Raw genomic sequence first — 19,305 nt, 5'->3', positions numbered from 1 at the left:
ATACAAATCCAAGATATACATTTTTTTCTCTCTCTTATATACATGGACCTATCTACATATCTCTCTATACACATAACTATAGATATATATGCAGAGAGAAGAAAGGGAGAGACACTCGTGTGCTGGGTGCATGGGAGGGGTTCAATAAAGGATGGACGATTATAATTAGGCCAATTTTGCTTGCCAAAGATGACCACATATTAGCATTTTTCTGTCATTTAATCTGTCAAGGGTCAGCTAAACGGTATCCCAATCCGTGAGGTCGCTGAAGGTAGCTAGAATGAGGGCAGAAACGAAAATAAAGTAAACCAAACAGAAATACCCTGGGCCCTGGGTCCACCTATGTTCCTGGTAATGTGCTTTGTTCGCTTGCCCCAGTGCAGGGAAAACCAGGCGAATCCTCTGGAATGCAGCGGCCCCATCACGTGCCGCGCTTAGAGCTCCCGGGAATTTCTGGGCTCGGGGGCGTGTCCGACTTATGGCTCGGGCCAAGACTGTCCCCACAAGCTCCGCCCCCCCATGGGAGGAGCCACACCCCGGCTCCCACCTGGAGGACCAGCCCTTGCCAGGAACACTGGGAGGCACGGACGTTACAGTGAAGAGAATTAATTTTCTTCTGAGACTTTTATGTTTTGGATGCTCTTGTGACACCCCTTTGAGATGTCTGCAGGCAGCCTGGGGTTTTTTCCAAAATCTGGGCTGAGAAATCAATGCTCTGAAATGCATTTTACAAGAGAACAGAACAGAGGTGAGGAGAAGGGAGGCGGGAGGAACAGTGAATAAGCCTGGATACCAATCCCAGCGCCCCCAAGACGATGGTGAAATGTATGAAGAGTCGAAACAAAATGGAATCCTGAGGCCCACACAGCCTTTCTGGCTCTACTATGACAAAAGAATCTCTCCTATTTATTGAGTGCTGATTTTGCACCAAACACCAGGCTGCAGGATTTTTTCATGGCACTCCTAGGCCAAAAGAATTACCTACTGGTTTGTTTATTAAGTAGTTAGGGCTAAACAATTTGACAGTAGCAGTTTACACCATCTCTGACAGATGTGGCTGTTTTTCTCAGAAATCTGAAATAGCCCACAGGGAAGCTGTCAGTTCACTGTGGCACCCTGAGGTGCCTTGGCACACAGTTTGGGAACCATGGCTCTGGGCCAATGGCTTTACTTCAGTTACTTTACTGAGTCCTCCCAAAAGACCTGGCAAGTACTTATTATGACCTCCATTTTGCAGATGCAGATACTGACAGTCAGTGTTTCTTTTTTGTTGTTGTTGTTTTTAATGTTTTTGAGACAGTCTTGCTCTGTCGCCAGGCCAATGGCTTTACTTCAGTTACTTTACTGAGCCCTCCCAATAGACCTGGCAAGTACTTATTATGACGACCTCCATTTTGCAGATGCAGATACTGACAGTCAGTTGTTTTTTTTTTTGTTGTTGTTGTTGTTTTAAATGTTTTTGAGACAGTCTTGCTCTGTCGTCCAGGGTGGACTGCACTGGTGCGATCTCAGCTCACTACAACCTTTGCTTCCTGGGTTCAAGCGATTTTCCTGCCTCAGCCTCCCAAGTAGCTGGGATTACAGGCGTCCACCCCCAAACTCAGCTAAGTTTTGTATTTTTAGTAGAGATGGGTTTTCATCCTGTTGGCCAGGCTGGTCTCGAACTTATGACCTCAAGTAATCTACCTGCCTCGGCCTCCCAAAGCACTGGGATTACAGGCATGAGTCACGGTGCCTGGCCCAGAGTGTTTAAATAACTTGTCCAAGTGTGACAGCTGAAGGAGGTAAGATTCAAACACCAATCAGCTACTCAGGAGGCTGAGGTGGGAGAATCACTTGAGGCCAGGAGTTCAAGACTGGCCTGGGCAACACAGTCAAGACTCTGTCTCTTAAAAACAAACAGAAACACCAATCTGATGGACTCTCAGGGCGGCCACGTTTGGTCGTGCAGGTTGAATACTGCACAATCCTAGAGGCCACCACTCCTGCAGATTACAGTATTGATCATCTGAATCGCTCTGCTAGCAGTTGTGGCTTGAATGAGCACAAAGCCTCCAGCTGCAGTAGCCCTTTTCTCTTCACTGAGCAAACCTCTTGCTTTGACTTCTATGATTACCTGATCGGAGCATCTGGCCACATCCCATTCCCAGGTAAACGGACTCACAGGACATGCCAAGGAGCACCAGAAGTTTCATTTACCCGTGGTGGCCAAGTAGCAAAATGACCAACTCCAATAGGTAAATTGCATCAAAACCAGCAGCATTTCAGCCACACATGGGCTTGGCTGGGAAAAAGATCTACAGGTCTAAGTGAACCTGAGAGGTATCCTGGACCTGAAATCTGGACTAAAGTACGAGTCCATGTAATGGAACAGTTTCCCTAATTAGGGCCTGCTGCCTCTCAGATACATCTGGGCATATATACCTGTGCATGTGTGTTCAGGGCGGGGTGGGGGTGGAGAGGATTTGCTCTTTGTGTAGGATAAGATTTAGATTTTTCTGTTTTTATGTAGACAGTCTGATTTTTAACATGTGTACATACATGTGTATCATGGTAGAACCGTGAAGAGACGTCAGAGCCTGTACTGGACCTCAGTGACAAGCAAGTGACATCCTCCAGACATGCTGCCTTTGGACGCTGGAGTGTTCAGATCCTGTCTCTGTACCTAACCAACTGGCAACAAGAGGTCAATTCACTGGGATAAGCAATGAAACGTTTTTCTGTTCCCAATTCCAAGAGGAATCGGTTATCCATTAATTCAAATTTCTATAACACTACAATGCTAACTTTTATTTTTAAGTGATCAAGATAGAACCAATAGGCAACGCTGCATGAAAAGGGGTGTTTGATGACCGGCAAGACTCAAATAAGCAAGAGGTCTAATCGTGCTGAACCAGCAAATGAAGCCTTCAATTCGGTATTCTCATCTTGCACGAGTACTTACTTATGCAAACAGGCATTCTCTGCGTTAGTATTACTGACGTAAAAGAACCGAAACAGATTATGGATCTGGACCTGAGGCTACATCTTTCTAATATTAAAACCCACGTTCTGAATTTAGTTTCTGCAAAACGACATCATCCATCATGCTAAAATAATGTTGTTAATTTGAATTTTATTGATTTTAAATTTTGTTTGTATTTAACGTGAAATTGTGTTATGGTTTTATAGTCCTAAAAGAACCATAAGCATGAGTTGTCAGTTTATTCTGAGTTTTGTATTTGTACCTAGTTAAATAACATAATAATAAAAATATTTACATTATCACGATGGGGAAGGACCGTGAGATTTTTGTTTTAATCTAAAAGGGCTCTCTATACATTGCTCAAGTTTGAGAAACACTGTGATGGCCTAAGATTCCATGCAGTGTTCCTATAGAAATGAAACTCAGGGACCATTACATCGCTGGGAGTTCCCTTACTTCAGTTTCCTTGGGGAGGATCAGAAAGGTTAGGTGATTTTCCTAAGATCACACAGCTAGTTAATAGCAGGGCTGGGAGTCACAGCCTCATCCCAAGGCTCCTTATACAGCCCTAGTATATTACAGAAGTGCAAGGCAGGAGCTGCAATAGAGATGACAGCAACCTTAAGCTGGGAGTGATACCAAGTGCTTTACCAACCTCACTGACCTTGTATTTTACAGCACACCAGACACAGCTGTTACTCCTGCCATTTTACAGAGACAGACACTGAGTCCCAGAGAACTCATCAGACCAAGTTACTAAGGCAAGACAAAACAGCATGCACAACCCGGCCTCTACCCTGAGGGTTTTAATGGGGTGAGCCTTGTATCCACCTCCCGCTAAACCAAGACAGTTCCTTCCCGTTCTGGAGTTCATGGTCGTTTCTGTAACCTAGCACCTGGTGCAGTCCCTGCCTCATTAGAGATGCTTAGTAAATATTTGCTAAACCGACAAGTTATTTCTTAACTAAAAAGCAGTATTTGAGACCTCCCATTTCCATGGAAAGCTCTGTGACACGTGAGGGGAGAGAAGCTGTTCCTAACGAGAAGTACCCCAAGCTGTCTGGGGCTCCCTGCTGCCTTTCAGCACCCAGAATGCTGGGAGACACGGTGCACAATTATCAGCTCCAACAATGAGCCGATGGCGGCCCTCTGAGCAAGCCTAGACAAAGCACAGAGACCTTGCAGCTGAAAAGGCTCTGAATGCAGACAGGGGAGGTGTGAAAGCAAGGTTAGAGTGAGCTGCTGTGGCTGCTGGGGACAGGAGGGGAGGAATGAGGGCGCACAATGCCACCCTTGCCTCGGGGACATGCACGCTCTCCCTGGGGCACCCCGTTTCACTGTCTGAGCTTTTGTCGCCCACTCTGGAACCAGTCTAGGCGTGCAGTGAGGGAAATTGCCAGCTGCAGAAGACCGAGTCTGCAAAATCTCAAAGGAAGGATGAAAACAACAGCAAAAAAACCCTTCTCAGTGCTCAGGGTTAATTATTTATTTATTTTTTTAAAGGAGGCAAACTAAGGAGGCTTCCACATGGCCGTGGCTTGGGACTGCTTGACCAGTTAGTCTGGCAGATGGAAATGGTCTCATGGCAGATAAATGGCATATTCTTAGGCAAGTACGTGCAGCTGTTGACTTATCGAAGACGCTGCCCCCACGTCTGTGGCAGACATCACTAATCAATTTTGATGCCATTTTCCGTGGAGCCCAAACAGTTTCAATCCTCCCTCACAGGGTTCCAGGCAGCCATGACCAATGGGTTTGTGTTGGCTTGGAAATGGCAGGCCTATACCCTTCATGGAATCATTCAACAAATGAGACCCCAAGAGGTCATGTTATCACAGGAGGTCATGCAGCAGGGCCCAGGCCAGAATTCAGGTCTCCTGACTCCCTGGCTGGTGTTTTTTTTTTCACTTGGAAAATCGCATGGGCTCCTCTCCAAGCTGACAGCCAGCTCCTGATGAAAGGGGAAGAAGGACAGCATGAAGACAAGAACTCAGCTAACCCGAGTATGTCCTCTGAGCAACTGGCACTTCTCCTGGCTTGAGCAGCAGTAACTTTTACAGCCTCTGATCATCCCCTGGTGGACATATTTGTAGGACGATTAAAAAGGAGAAGGGTGGGCAAAGCCAGCTTCTCCAATGAAGAGGGTATCACTCAGTACATATCCCTCCCAAAGTCCTTGGGGCTGCATTCCCAGAGCTCTTAAATGGGGAAGGGCATGTTCTCAGAAACAGGGCTTTGTGCCCATCCTGAAATATGGAGAATCTGGAGAGACACAGATAGACAGGAGCCTAAGCAAGTTCTGCACTAGTTTCTTTGCTTTCTGAAAAGGTCTGGAAAGATCCCCAAACTGTTTCCTCACACTGCAAACTAAAGCTTAATATTTTCTACATTTGTTATAATACACAGTTCATGTATGAACCTACTAAATACAGACTCAAATAAAATGTACCTACTAGGTCAGCCTTTTGACTCCTTAGGTACAGTTAGCCTAAGTAATAAAGTGTATACATTGTCTCTATGGAGTATAAAAGCTGGGATAATTTCTCTTCCCCTACCTTTCCCCCATGTCTATTGACTCTGTGGCAGCTGAATGTTAGGTTCCTTCTAATGAAGGAACCAACACCCACAGCTGACCCCAAAGCCTAGAGGATTGTACCTTCTTTGACCCCATACAAGAGTAAGTTTCACATAGAGAGTAAGCCTGGCCTCTCACTCCATCAGGAATTCTTTATTTATGATGGAATCTTTCTCTGTCGCCCAGGATGGAGTGCAGTGGTGTGATCTCGGCTTATTGCAACCTCCACCTCCTAGCTTCTAGTGCTTCTGCCTCAGCCTCCCAAGTAGCTGGGACTACAGGCGCTGGCCACCACACCCAGCTATTTTTTTTGTATTTTTGGCAGAGACGGGGTTTCACCATGTTGAATAGGCTGGTCTTGAACTCCTGACCTCAGGTGATCTGCCCACCTCAGCCTCCCAAAGTGCTGAGATTACAGGCCTCAGCTACCATGCCTGGCCCCAGGAATTCCTTCTTAAGTATCCTTAACAGACAGTTGCCCTTGGCATCACTTGCTTACTCCGGATGATGGGCAACTCATTACTGCAGGAAATGGCCTTTTTCTAATGCTTTATGGTTTGGGATATTCATTTTTAAAAAACCTTTTAATTTTGAGATCATTATACATCTGTATATAGCTGTAAGACAGAATGAGAGAGATCTTATTCTGATCCCTTACCCAGTTTCTCTCAGTGGTGACATCTGGCAAAACTAAGTACAACGCTGTCATCAGAAAATCAACATTAATAAAACAACTCACCTTCTTCAGATTTCACTAGTTTTACATGCGGTCATCTGCATGTATGTACTGAGTTCCATGAAATCTGATGAGTAGTTACGAGTGTTCGCCTCAGTGAAAACACAGAATGGTTCTATCAAAAGGACCCCGTGAGTTACCTTCTGATAGACACAGCCACCTGCCTCCCTCCCGCCTCCCACTCATCTCTTGAATTTTGTCATTTCAAGAACATTATATAGCTGGGCATCATGGCTCACACCTGTAATACCAGCGCTTTGGGAGGCAGACAGTGGAGGATTGCTTGAGCTCAGGAATTCAAGACCAGCCTGGGTAATACCCCTATCTCTACAAAAAAATTGAAAAATTAGACGGGTGTAGTAGCCTGTAATCTCAGCTACCTCAGGAGGCTGGGGCAGGAGGATCCCTTGAGCCCAGGAGTTTGAGGCTGCAGTGAGCAATGATTATACTATTGCACTCTAGCCTGGGCAACAGAATGAGACCCTGTCTCAAAAAAAAAAAAAAAGATGTTATATAAGTGGAATCACACAGTATGTCATCTTTTCGGGATTAGCTTTTTCTATTCAGTAAAAATCTCTGGAGATTTGGCCGCATTGTTCCGTGAATCAAAGTCTGTCCCTTTTCACTCCTGAGTAGCATCCCATGCCTTGAACATACCAGTTTGTTCAGTCATTTTCCTACTGAAAGACAAGGGTTGTTTCCATGTTTTGGATATTTATGAATAAAAGTATTATGAACATGTACAGATTTCTTTTTTTGGAGGGGGTAGCAGTTTATTGAGATATAATTCACATCTCATACAATTCACCTATTTGAGGTGCACAACTCAATGGTTTTTGCTATCTGTACAGAGCTGTGCAGCCCTTGCCACAGTCAATTCTAGAACATTTTCATTACCTCAAATAGAAGTCCTATACCCTTTATCCAGTGCCTCTAACCTACCTTCCCCTTCCCTAAGCAACTGTGAATCAACCTTCAGTCTCTACGGATGTGCCTACAGTCATCCCTTGGAATCCACAAGGGATCGGTTCCAGGACCCTCATGGGTACCAAAATCCAGGGATGCCCAAGTCCCATCTGCATATTTTTGATCTGTGGGTGGTGGAATTTGTGGGTGGGACATGTGGATGTGGAACCCACAGATAAAGACTGTATTCCGGACCTTTCACATAAACGCAATCATAGGATATATGGCCTTTTGCGTCTGGCTTCTTTCACTCAGCAGTATGTTTTCAAGGTTCATCCATGTTATCCGTAGTTCATTCCTATTTATGGCCAAATAACATTCCATTGTATGAATACACCCCATTTTGTTATCAACTCATCAGTTGATGGACATGTGAATCTGTGAATGTGAGTTTTCATTTCTCTGGTATTGATGCCCAAGAGTGCAATCATTGGGTCATGGGGAAAGAGCACATTCTACTTGACTGTCCACACAATCCAGTTTCTCTGCATCATTCTCAGCATTTTGTGTCACCACTATTTTTTATTTTAGCCATCCTGACAGTTTCATATATATTCGTTTAATTTTGCCCTGAGCAGAAATCTGATTTTCAGTGATGTTTGCTGCAAGTCAGAGCCCTGAATACTTCTCTTGGGCATTCCTTCTGTAGGCTGGCCAACCCTAGATCTTCTATCTTGATATAATTTGGGTAGTTCCTGTCTCCCTGCTAAAACAAGAGGATATACTTACTTACTTTACCTACTAAAAGATGGATTTAAGATGTGGTCATGCCATAGAGGAGTTAAGACCTGTGGGATCTGGACCATGGGATTCTGTTGAGCTACGTCCCACAGCTGGTTAATGTGAACCCTGGAGTCCAGTAAGAACTCAAGATCTTTTTCTTGAAATAAGAAGGTATCAGGCAAGGACACCTACATTCTGTCTTTGGGCCATTCCCTTAGTGGAACTGATTCCTTGGCATTTTGTAGTCACTACCTGGCACCTGTGCTCATATCTTCCAGGTGGGCCATCATTTCCTTGGACTGTGGTTATCCTGAGGGCAGGAGGGGGCTCTTTGAAACTGGCAGAGTGCTGTACTGCAAATGAGCATGTGGTATTTGTGGACTGCCCTGGATAAGCATTGCGGATGGCAAAACCTCAGGGGTGATGCTTGCTAAAGATAGACATGTTGTAAGGGCTCAACAGATACGGGCTGAGTGGGCACATGAAAGAGTTAAAAAAAACTCTTTCCCCTGAATTCATAATAGGAAAGACAGCACAGGAAGAGCATCTGCGAGTGCGAATACGACGCTGCCACTTGTGCAGGGTTAGAGCTGGGAAGCCATCTAACTGGTGCGCTTTAGTTCCCTAGGCTTCTTGGGGGAGGAACGAATGAAATCCTGAGCACAAAAGCACTTCAGGCCCCGGCAGGGCCCTTGGGTAAGGTGCTATGCAGACATCGGGAGGTAACGTGAACGGTGCCTCGCTCATGTAGGCAGAGAACGCAGCAGTGAGGACCATCAATACTGCAAATGCTGGCGCTGTAGCTGACATGCATGGATCCCGACAGGAATGCTCACAGGAGCCCCCAAACACACACAGACACACAGCCAGATAAGCTGGGGCACACACAGCCTTGGCAATACAACTGTGGCCAGTGGTTATTTGTGCTGTATGATGGGTGAGGAGAGGGTGTGTGTGTGCGGAGTGGGGCTGCAAGGGGCGCACATTCCACCAAGATGGCACCTCTCTCAGACGTTCCCATCCCCAAAGGTGGCCAATCACCCAACTAACTGCTTAGGACCTAAATATAGGCATCATCTGTGATCCCTCTCTCTGCCATAGCCCTCATCAAAGCCACCAGCAAACATATTCCCAAACTGACCTGGCCACTTCCACCGCCAACGCCTAGTCCAAGCCACAGTCAGCTCTGGCCCAGGTGAGGCAAAAACCCCCTCTTGGGTCTCCTCCCATTTGCTCATCCCCCTGAGAGACTTTTCTCCTTACAATATCTGTTACAAATGTAAGTCAAGAAGCACTAGCGGCCAACCCCAGCCAGGCAATCATGAGAAAGAACAAAGCCACTGGATATCAAGTCTATTACAAAGCCTTAGTAATTAACACAGGGTGGTATTGGCACGGGGGCAGACAAATAGACCTGGGAGCAGATTAGAGTCAGAAGCAGACCCTCACACACAGTCACCTGATTTATGACAAAATCAATGCTGCAGAGGGAGGGGAAAGAATGGTCTTTGCAATAAATGATATTGGGCCAACTGAATATCCACATGGAAAAAAAATGCTCCTTGGTCTCTACCTCACGCCATATACAAAAATCAATGCCAGATGGATTGCATCCCTTGATGTGAAGGGTCAAAGAGAAGCCTTTCCTTTTAGAGAATATAGGTGGCCACCTTCATGAGCTCAGAGGAGGCAAGGATCTTCTAACAGACATAAAAAGTTCTAAACAGGAAGGAGAAAAACAGCAGTGACAGTATCTAAATGAAGAGCCTCTGTTCATCAAAGGACAGCACTGAAAGGATGAAGGCAATCCACAGAATGAGGGACACTGCAATCACACAGTCCAGAATACAGAAAGTTAAATAAAAATTAATTAGAAAATTGAAAAGAAAAATAAATTTAAAAGTCAGACAACCCAGTTTTAAAAAATGGGCAAAAGACTTGAACAGACATCCAACAAGAGATGATAGATATCCAAATGGCTCATAAACATACAAAAAAACATTTGATTTCCTGAACTATCAGGGAAGCACAAATTAGAACAATACGCGGTAATACCACTGCAGCCACTATGCACCTACCAGGACGGCTAAGGGAAGGACAACACCAAGGGTGGACGAGGACGAGGGTCACCAGAACACCATAAACTGACCGTGGAAGGAAGCACAAACTCATACAACCACTTTGGAAACTTGCCTGGAAATAAACGTCTACTAAAGCTAAAATATGCACACCCTGTCCCCCTGCAATTCCATACCTACACAGACACCCAACAGAGACCCATGCATGTGGTCGCCAAAAAAAATGCTCAGAGGAGCAGTATTTGAAATAGCCCGAACTCTGCCAACTACCCAAATGCTCAATGGTAAGATGAGTAAGTATAACGCAACATATTCACACAATGGAATTCTACATGGTGGTCACAGGAACGAACGGATTACAACTGCAACGTGATAACACGTGCGAATCTCAGAAACAGAATGATGAGCAAAGAAGCCAGAGAATATATGTTCCAGTTCCATTTACAGAAAGTACAAAAACAGGCAACACGAATACATGTTTTTAGAAGTTAAGACAGTGCTCTTGGTGGGGGCAGGTAGTGACTGGAAGAGGGCGCTGGGCAGGGGCCGGTGGGAAATGTCCTGCCTCTTGAGCCGGGTGCTGGTTACACAGTTGTGCTGAATTTGTGACCACTTGCCACACTGTCTACTTAGGACCTGTGCACTTTTCTGCATACAGGCTAGCTGCAATCACACGGGCAAGGCTGGTCTTGCCTCGTAAGGGCTCAGTATTTACTGCCTCCACTCTGCACATGCTCACTCCTTCACACCTCCAGGTCTCCATGCCAATGTCCCCTGCTTGGAGAAGCCTTAACTGACTGCCTAATCTAAGATTCCCTGCACTGGGTGAAGAGTGTCTCCCAAATGATGTCCACTTGAAACCTGTAATGTGACCTTCTTTGGAAATAGGACCTTTGGAGATGTGATTAAGGTCAGATGGGGTCATATGGATTAGCGTGGGTCCTGGTGTCCTTGTCAGCAGAAGGCACAGAAAGAAGAACACCAGAGATGACAGAGGCAGAGACGGGACTGACACAGCCCCATGTCAAGCAATAGCAGGATTGGCAGCAGCCCCCAGGAGTGGGAGGAGGTGAGGAAGGATCCCCCCTGCAGCCTTCAGAGGCAGCATAGCCCCGCCCACACCTTGAATTGGGACTTGTGGCTTCTGGAACTGAGAATACCTGTCTGCTGTTTTAAGGCCCCTGTCTGTGGCACGTTGTCATGGCAGCCACAGACACCTGTACCGGTCTCATTCTCATCCCTCCTAGCTCTTGCTTTAGCCGTCTTCAGAGCGCTCATGCCACCATGTCACAGGATTTATTTGTTCATTTGTTTACTCTCCCCACCCCCAACCACCACTAGAACACAAGAGTCATGAGGGCAGGAACTCTGCCATCTTCACAGCCACCTTCCCAGTGCCGAGCAACGCACCTGGTACAGAGAGAGGTTCCACCGACGCCAGAGAAACAGCAGGGGAATAAATCTGCGTCTCCCTCAGTGCAGAGGAGACAGAAGCGCCTGGTGTACACTGAATGAATGAAAGCACGCATCTGTTCCGTGCTTTCAAACCTCAGCAAAGCAGGAAAAGTGAGAATACACTGGTAAGAAAACAGGGCAGAGTGGGGAAATGACCCGGTCCTCACAGCCAGTCCTCCAAGGGGGTCAACAGGACTTAGCTTTATTTGTAACCCCTGTATGTTTTATAAGGGGGAGAAAGAAAAACACTTTATTTGTGTAACTGAAACTAGAGAACCACAAACCCCGATCTCTGATTTCAGGTTCCCAGTGCTCTGTGAAGACATGCCACATCCCCACTTAGGCCTTGTGTTTAACCGAGCCCCCAGGTTGGCAAACTTTTCCCAGCAAGGGCCAGAGAGTCAATATTTGGAAATAGCACATTTGCAGATGTAATCAAGGTAGGATGAGGTCATATGGACGAGGTTGCAAGCTCTTCACTGCTGCAGTAACCCCACAGCACCAGGCAATAATGAGTGAGCGTAGCTGGAGGTGGCCAACGGCTGTGATGCCCCCTGACCTAGGGCCTCTCTGTGGAGGTGGATTTGGGAAGAGATGACCTGTGCAGAGGAGAGACACCTGGGGACAGCCCCATCTTCCTCACCCATGCCTTTGAGAACTTGGCTTTAGGGTTTTCTCCTGCCCCACACACTCCACTCAACCCATCCTGCCTGGCTGGCTCTCAGGAGCTGCCTGAGCCTGATTTTTGTAGAGCTTCTTCTGGGAAATCCTGGAGAATGGGCAATCCTTCCCCATCCTGCTCTGAGTCTCCGCCCCGGCAGATGAAGGGCTCAAAGCTTTTGGAAAAGTGCTTCTGGCAACCGGGAGTCCATCAGGCAGTGATCCCATGCCTGCACGGGGAGACAAGGAGGTGTGCGGGGAACGTGGTCCATGCCTGCACGGGGCAGACAAGGAGGTGTGCGGGGAACGTGGGCCACGCCCGCACGGGGAGACAAGGAGGTGTGCGGGAAACGTGGACCAGCAAGCTGTTCTCGGCCCTCCCGCCACTGTCATGGCCACTGCAAGAGGAAATGAGAAGGCCAGGAGGCCAGGGACGGACAGACACTGCCCACAAAGCAGGCACAACAGGTGCAGGGATGGGGGTGGGGACAGGAGACAGAAGCCCTGTAATTAACAGATGCCCTTCAGACACCTGTTGTGAACTCTCGCCCATTCACACCCTAACAGGTGGTTCACACCTCGAGGAAGAAAATAGCAAAAATAAAAAAAAAAGAAAAGATGCTGAGATAAAAGGAGAAAAGTAGCTTTCCATCTGCAACCCAAGTGCTGCTATCACCAGACCTCCCTGACCCTGGGGGCAGTTCCAGGGGGATGAGTGAAGCTCTGGAGGGAGAGCTGGTTGTGCTGCTGCAGAGCTGTGTGACCTTGGGCAGACTACTGAACCTCTCTGTGCTTTACCTCGCATTTTTACTAGGATTGTATTGAGAAGGGCTTCACACAGTGGGTATGCACTCCACAAACATCATCACAGCACCAGGTATGTAGCAGGCACCTGTAGACATGGCAGTGAGCCTGTCAGAGTGTCCCAGCTTATATTCGGCGGTTGGGGGTCAGTACACTGAGCAGCTCCAAGGGGAACTGAGGCAGCTGAGGTGCCCCTGGTGAGGGGTCGGGAGTTAGCCAGTGGAGGAGTGTGCTGAAGGCCTCATTTTAGTTTTTTAGACAGGGTCTCACTCTGTTGCACAGGCTGGAGTGCAGTGGCACGATTATACCTCACTGCAAACTCAGACTACCAGCCTCAATTTTCCTGCCTCAGCCTCGGAGTGGCTGGGACTACAAGAGCGCCACACAGCTCAGCTAATTTTGGTATTTTTGGTAGATATGGGGTCTTGCTATGTTGTCCAGGCTGGTCTCGAATTCCGAGCCTCAAAGGATCCTCCTGCTTTGGCCTCCCAAAGTGCAGAAACAGACTTTTAGCACATGCTACCTTGGTGACGGCCATGTGGGCAGTTTTCTCTCAGGGTCCACACTCGAGGGAAAAGCTGAAACCCCACCCAAGGTTACTCTCTCACAGATGTCCACCTGACTCAAATGGCTGGAAGGCAACGTGAAACACCTGTCGGTAAAAAGGAAGGGAGGGAGCGGTGAAGGAAGAAAGAAATCTGGTCTTGACTGTGAACCTGTGGACGCCAGTCTCCCATGGAGAAGACAGCGGAAACTTACAGGTGGAAAGTGAGCTGGGGGACTCTGCAGTACTGTGTGGGGACATAAGTGTCAGCCACCCAAGCTTTCCTTCTCACCTCCAGACCCTCTTGACTCCGTGTTCATAAACCTAACACCAAACGGTGTTCCTGATGTGGCAGGTCCCTGGAAGGAAACCCGGTAATAACAGCTATGCTGGCTGGGAGCTTTTCATCAGCCTGGCACTATGCTAGGTGTCTCACATATCTGACTCATCTTTGATCAGCCAGCTGTAAGGCAGGTTCTTTTCATCACCATTTTACAGATGAGGAAAACTGAGGCCCTGAGAGCTAAAGTGACATAGGATAGGAAGGGAGAAGTGCACTGAGCCCACAGATTTATCGCCAGAACTGACTCTTCACCATGACTTGACCTGGCCTGGACTGCAGAGCTGCCTGGACATTCCCACGCTGTCCTCAGAGAGGCAGGTCTGAAACACGTTCCTTAGCAGTAATCCACAGAAGGCCTTAGTGACGATCATGACAGTGACAGACATGCTCCCGTAAACGCCTCCCTCCTCTGGTCAGCCTGTCCACCCATCCTCTCCCTGGGCCTTTCACCACCTGGGCAGGGAGGCAGGGGAGGCAGACGCACTCTTCATTCCCATCCTGCAGATGAGGAAACTAACCTGGCCAATGGCCACACCACACCCTGGCTCTAAACTTCCCGATCCTTCCACTGGTTCGCAGGCAAAACTGGCTACATAATTTGCAGGGCCTGGTGCAAAATAAAAATCTAGGACCCCTTGTTCAGACATTACTAAGAATTTCAAGATGGTGACAGCAGTGCCTCTAACTGAGGGTGAAGCCGGCCCTGTTTGCAGAACCTCCTTCCTGGAAGACAGAGGACACTGCCTGCCAGAACCCAGTGGCTCAGACCAGGCTGCCCCATGGACTACGACAGAAACAGGCGAGCTGAGGGTCCTCCTGGGAATAGCACCCTTACTGTCTGTACCTCAGTCTCCTCATCTAGAAGGCAGGTTGAACAACAGGCCTACCATGTTGGGCTGCTGTGTAGACAAACTGATACAAAGACTGCGTGGACATGGTTCGCCCCGTGTCCCATGCCTCCTGAGTGCCCGTATTAGCCAATTCTGTTTTTAACACCACTTCCAGCTTTTGAAATGGGGGCGGAAACAAGACCCTCTCCACCAAACGCTTGAGTTCTGCACACGTGTACTGTGTATCAGCAGGAGAGCCCCAAGTACAAGCTTCATTTGCATGTAGAGAGGTAGGCCCGATCCAGGCCTGAAACTGCCTCTCTGCCCTGGGCTCTCCCCTGTGGAGATGGGGAAAGATGAAAATAAACAACACGGCAAAACACACGTATGCAACACACCTACTGCAAACCCAGACAGGGTAGGCGGGGAAGCCCAGCCTCCACCTCCTTCCTTCCTTCTTTCAGACCCATACTGACCTAAGACTCTGGGCACCTGCCGGGTGAGCTGAGCGCCGGCCATTTCTGTCCTTGCTCGAGTGCTGGGGTGAGAAGTTCGCATGCATACGCATACTTGCACAGTCTGGGGCGCTCATTTGTGTGTCTTCCACATTTCCTTTTGGGGGGTAGATGGGGACTGGCTCAGCCTGTCCCTCAGGGTCCTTCCCGACTCTCTGCCCCAGAACCCAGATGAATGGGATAGAGAGGATGACAGGATTACAGCCTTTCTTTACAGGAAGGCTGAGAAGGAGTAAAGGCAAAGAAAAAAACCAGGAAAACACTGCCCAAGACCTTCAAGGCTTCAGCACTGCTACTGAAGACCTGGGTTCTGTCTATAAAGTCAGATTCAAACCCTGGGTTCAAATCCTGACCCACTGGTTTGGTGCTGTTGAACACCACAGTGAACACTTATTAACTACCTGCTACCCTGCCAGGGGCTGTATTAGGTGCCTCATCTCCCCAGTCTCACTTCATCTTTACAGTCCTTGAGGCTGCTGAGTGGGGTGGCGGCCTGAGGCATCTGATGACCCAGTGGATGGAATTTGGGCTCCAGAGCTGATTTCTTCACTGAGACACAGACATGAAACTTCTCTACAGGGCCATGGTGATGAATGGGCCCCTAGAAACATGGGGCACTGCAGCCCAAGGGGCCAGGGACATGAGAGATAAATCAGCACTCACATATTACCACGGCATCATCACGAAGGGCGGCATATGGAATCACTAGTGTTACTATCGCTAGCTTATGCCGGGGAAACTGAGGTCCCAAAGGAGAGTCACAGAGAGGATGAGAATCTCCCTCCGAAAATCCACCGTTGCGCCTCTGAGTTTTCAAAAGCGTAATGCTCGAATCGCCCCAGACAGCGATCCCACAGAAACACGGAAATGCAGTGCCTCCTGATGCCTGTCTGCTTAACCCAGGCCTGGTTAGTTAAGGGCTAGAGTGAGGTGCACAGAGGCCCGGGGGGAAGGCTGGTAGCCTCCGGGAAGGGCCCCGGCGCTGCTGCCTCAGGCTAGGAGGCCACCCCTCCCCTCCAGCAGGCGGGTGGCTTTAGGCCCTGCCTGGAGAATGCTCTCTGGAGCCCTGCACTCTCACCTGCACATTTGTCCCACTGGCCGTCACTATCAGTTTCCTCTCTGGTTCTCCACAGAGAGAAACCTGGTTCTCTCCTGAAATGGCTACATGCCCTGTGCCCAGCACATTGCATGGTACATATGACAGGCTCGCTGTGGGACATGGTCCCGCTGGAATGATCTGGAAGAAGATAGCTCCTTTTAGACCCAGAAGAACAGGCGGCAGAGAGGAGTGGCTCTGAGCTGGGGCTCTGGGTTAGACTGACTTAGATCCAAATCCCAGTTCAGCCGTGTGATCCCAGGCATGACACTTCCTTTCCCCAGTTTCCATCTCCAGTTTCTGTCTGGGTGCAAAAGGGATGACAGCATCCATCCCTTTTGGGCTGCTGTGCGGCTTAACAGAGGTGACTCTGCACAGGAAGGCGTTCGACCTCAGAGCTCAGCACACAGCAAGCGTGTCATAAAAGGGAATTGTGATTTTTATTACACCTGGTAGGACAAACCCACAGAGCCTGCCTGGCCAAATGGACCACACTAGTTCCCCAAAACCCTGAAACCTCCCCCTGGCTAATGACCTTTACCAGCCAGTGGCTTTGTCTGAAATCCTGTCTGGGGCTTCCCTGGACAAGCTCTGAGAAGTCCCTGAGAAGGCTCACAGTGACCCCTGCTGTCTGCGATGAGGAACTGCCTCACGTCCCCAGCCGGAGTACACAACAAAAGCAGGTAGGACCCTCCACGCAGAGCTTATGTTTCCAGGGGTTTAAGAAAACTCTCCTCACAACAATGACAGGGAGAAGAGTCACCACATGTAATTATGTTCAGTGGACACTAATTCCCTGTCTTCTAAAAATAAATATAATACGTGAGATCAAACGAAGTGCTCTCTCTTTCCTTGTGGTCTTTTGTTTCCCAGGATAAGTGTCATCCTAAATATACTGCAGAACCAAGTGAAACTGTCATTTCGGCGGGATATTATTTCCCCATCAACATGCGCTCTCCTTAGCAAGCCCGTTTTAATCTGGCAGTTCTTAAATTGGACTCCTTTTAAAAAGCAGAGTATGTTAAAACAAGCAGACACACTGAGAGGCTACGGATATGTGCCCTCCTGGAGCGACGACCTGATGTATGCCTCCACTGATCAACCGAGGTTTGGAGAAATGGGAAACCTCCCCCCAGGTCATGACCCCATCTCTCCGGGCTGTTCCTGCTGTGTAGGGTACCCAGGGATCAGAGCCAAGATCCTGCTTCCCAGATATAGGCAGGAAGGTTCTCTGCCTCAGCTCCCAGCTCACCACACACCACGTCTGTTCATGAACTGCATACCAGTATATGATTTACAGCAAACAGAGGGGAAAAGAGGACCAGGATTTTTGAAGTTCCCCAAATGGTTTCTTATTCTTTACACTACAGAGTGACAGCAAAGAGGGTAGATGTCATACAAAGATAATTCTTTCTCGTCTCCAAAACACAAGACTTATTTTGTATCCACAGTTTACCTTGCAAGATGCTAACTGGCAACTCTAACAGAGGCTTCACTCTTGGATCCTCATGCAAGCATAGAACGAAGGAACGAGACCTGGTATGTAGAATCCTAGATATTCACCCACGCGCAGGCCACGGTGCTGCAGGTCCCCCAAGGTGTCCTGGATCCACCCGAGCCTCAACAATGTGTTTGGGTGATGCTGACGTCATCTGCCATTATATTCTGAGGGCTAGATGGTCTCTCTACTACCCCGACCATGGCTGGGGAGGACCTTGGCTTCAAGCATTTCCTTTTCATGCCCTGATATAAGGACCCTTCTTTCATTGGGGGCTTGGTGCTGGGTGATGCCTGCCTAATCTGAAAAGCCAAATACTGTAACATGCCAGTGTAGGGTTCACCAACTAGGGGCCCTGGGGCAGGCCAGACTGTCGTTTTTAAAAAGTGAATTAGTTGCTGATGAATTCCCGTTAAGAATTAAGAATTCACATGGCTAGTTTCTCTTTCAAAACATGGGAATTGGTCTTATGAAGCCCGAGTCCTGTGTGGCATCCCAGCTGGATGAGCAGAGAGAGGCCCTCCCGCTGCTCAGTGCCCACCTAGCCTGCTGCCAAGGCAGCTGTGTTTTCCACCCCTGTGCAAGAAGGTGCTGGGGGGCTGCTTTATGTGTACAGGTAATCATCTTCATTTCCATAGAGCCATTTAGGCCAGTGGTCCCCAACCCTGGCTTGATGGACGTTAGGATGCCCTGGGGAGCTTTTAGCAAAACACCGATGTCTGGACCCCACTGTTGAAAAATGGAATCCAACTCTCTGGGGGTGCGGCCTGAACAAAGGTGTGTTTTAGCAGTCGCCAGGTGGCTGGAATGTGTGGCTAAGGTGGAAAACTAGCATCTTAAACCAAAAAGGTGGCCTGGATGGAGGGAATTTCAAGCAGATCCTGGGTAGGGCTGGGTTTTAGCCACTGGGGTCCCTGCCCCTCTTGCACCTTGTGGATGGGGACAAGGAAGTCTGCCTGCCCTTTCTCTGTCTGCCCCAGAGAGGAGGAAGCTTGGCTGTTTTGACTTTTTTCCTGTACAATGCTCTGGGGAGCCACATCTGAGATTAAGGGAGATAAATCAAAGGCAGCCAAAAGATGACCTTTGAAAGATCACTGCGTGGGGCTGCAGCGGAACCATCCAGGACCCAAAGGTCACTTTCCGAGACTCGGGCAGGCTCCCTGCCCACACGCCAGTCCCCTGGCCTGAACAAGTGCTTCTCACCTGAAGAGCTCTCGGATCTCCCGGCTGTGGGCCTGGAAGGGGATGTTCCGCACCAGGATCTTGGAGGTGGTCTGCTTTCTGGGAACTTGTTTCTTCCGAGCTGATGTCACGGCTGGCCTGGAGGGTGGAGGGGAAAGGGTTCCAGTTATTTGGGGCTTCAGCAGCTCCTGCTCCACACTGGCTCCACTGTGCCTCCATCAGAATATTCAGGTGATGGATTCAAGGAGTGTGCGTGGGGTTGGCAGGGCCAACATGAAAGGACAGGAAGGCCATCTCCCACTGGTGATAGGACGCAAAACAGCTGCAGACGTCAG

At 48.6% G+C, this 19,305-nt stretch overlaps 1 protein-coding gene across 1 annotated transcript in view; it reads right to left on the bottom strand.

Annotated features, from left to right (window-relative positions):
* The window catches only part of RBM19 (RNA binding motif protein 19), a 141,106-nt gene that overhangs the window by 73,460 nt on the left and 48,341 nt on the right, over nucleotides 1-19,305 (bottom strand). Inside the window, exon 21 of the mRNA XM_012469014.2 lies at nucleotides 18,992-19,108. Within this exon, the coding sequence (XP_012324437.2) occupies nucleotides 18,992-19,108 (117 nt within the window). The remainder of the gene's footprint in view (nucleotides 1-18,991; nucleotides 19,109-19,305) is intronic.

The sequence above is a fragment of the Aotus nancymaae genome, unplaced genomic scaffold (genome assembly GCF_030222135.1).
Source record: "Aotus nancymaae isolate 86718 unplaced genomic scaffold, 86718_ANA_hifiasm-v0.15.2.pri h1tg000021l, whole genome shotgun sequence".
Classification (NCBI taxonomy): Eukaryota; Metazoa; Chordata; class Mammalia; order Primates; family Aotidae; genus Aotus; species Aotus nancymaae.
This window is presented reverse-complemented; position numbering and strand designations above follow the sequence as displayed.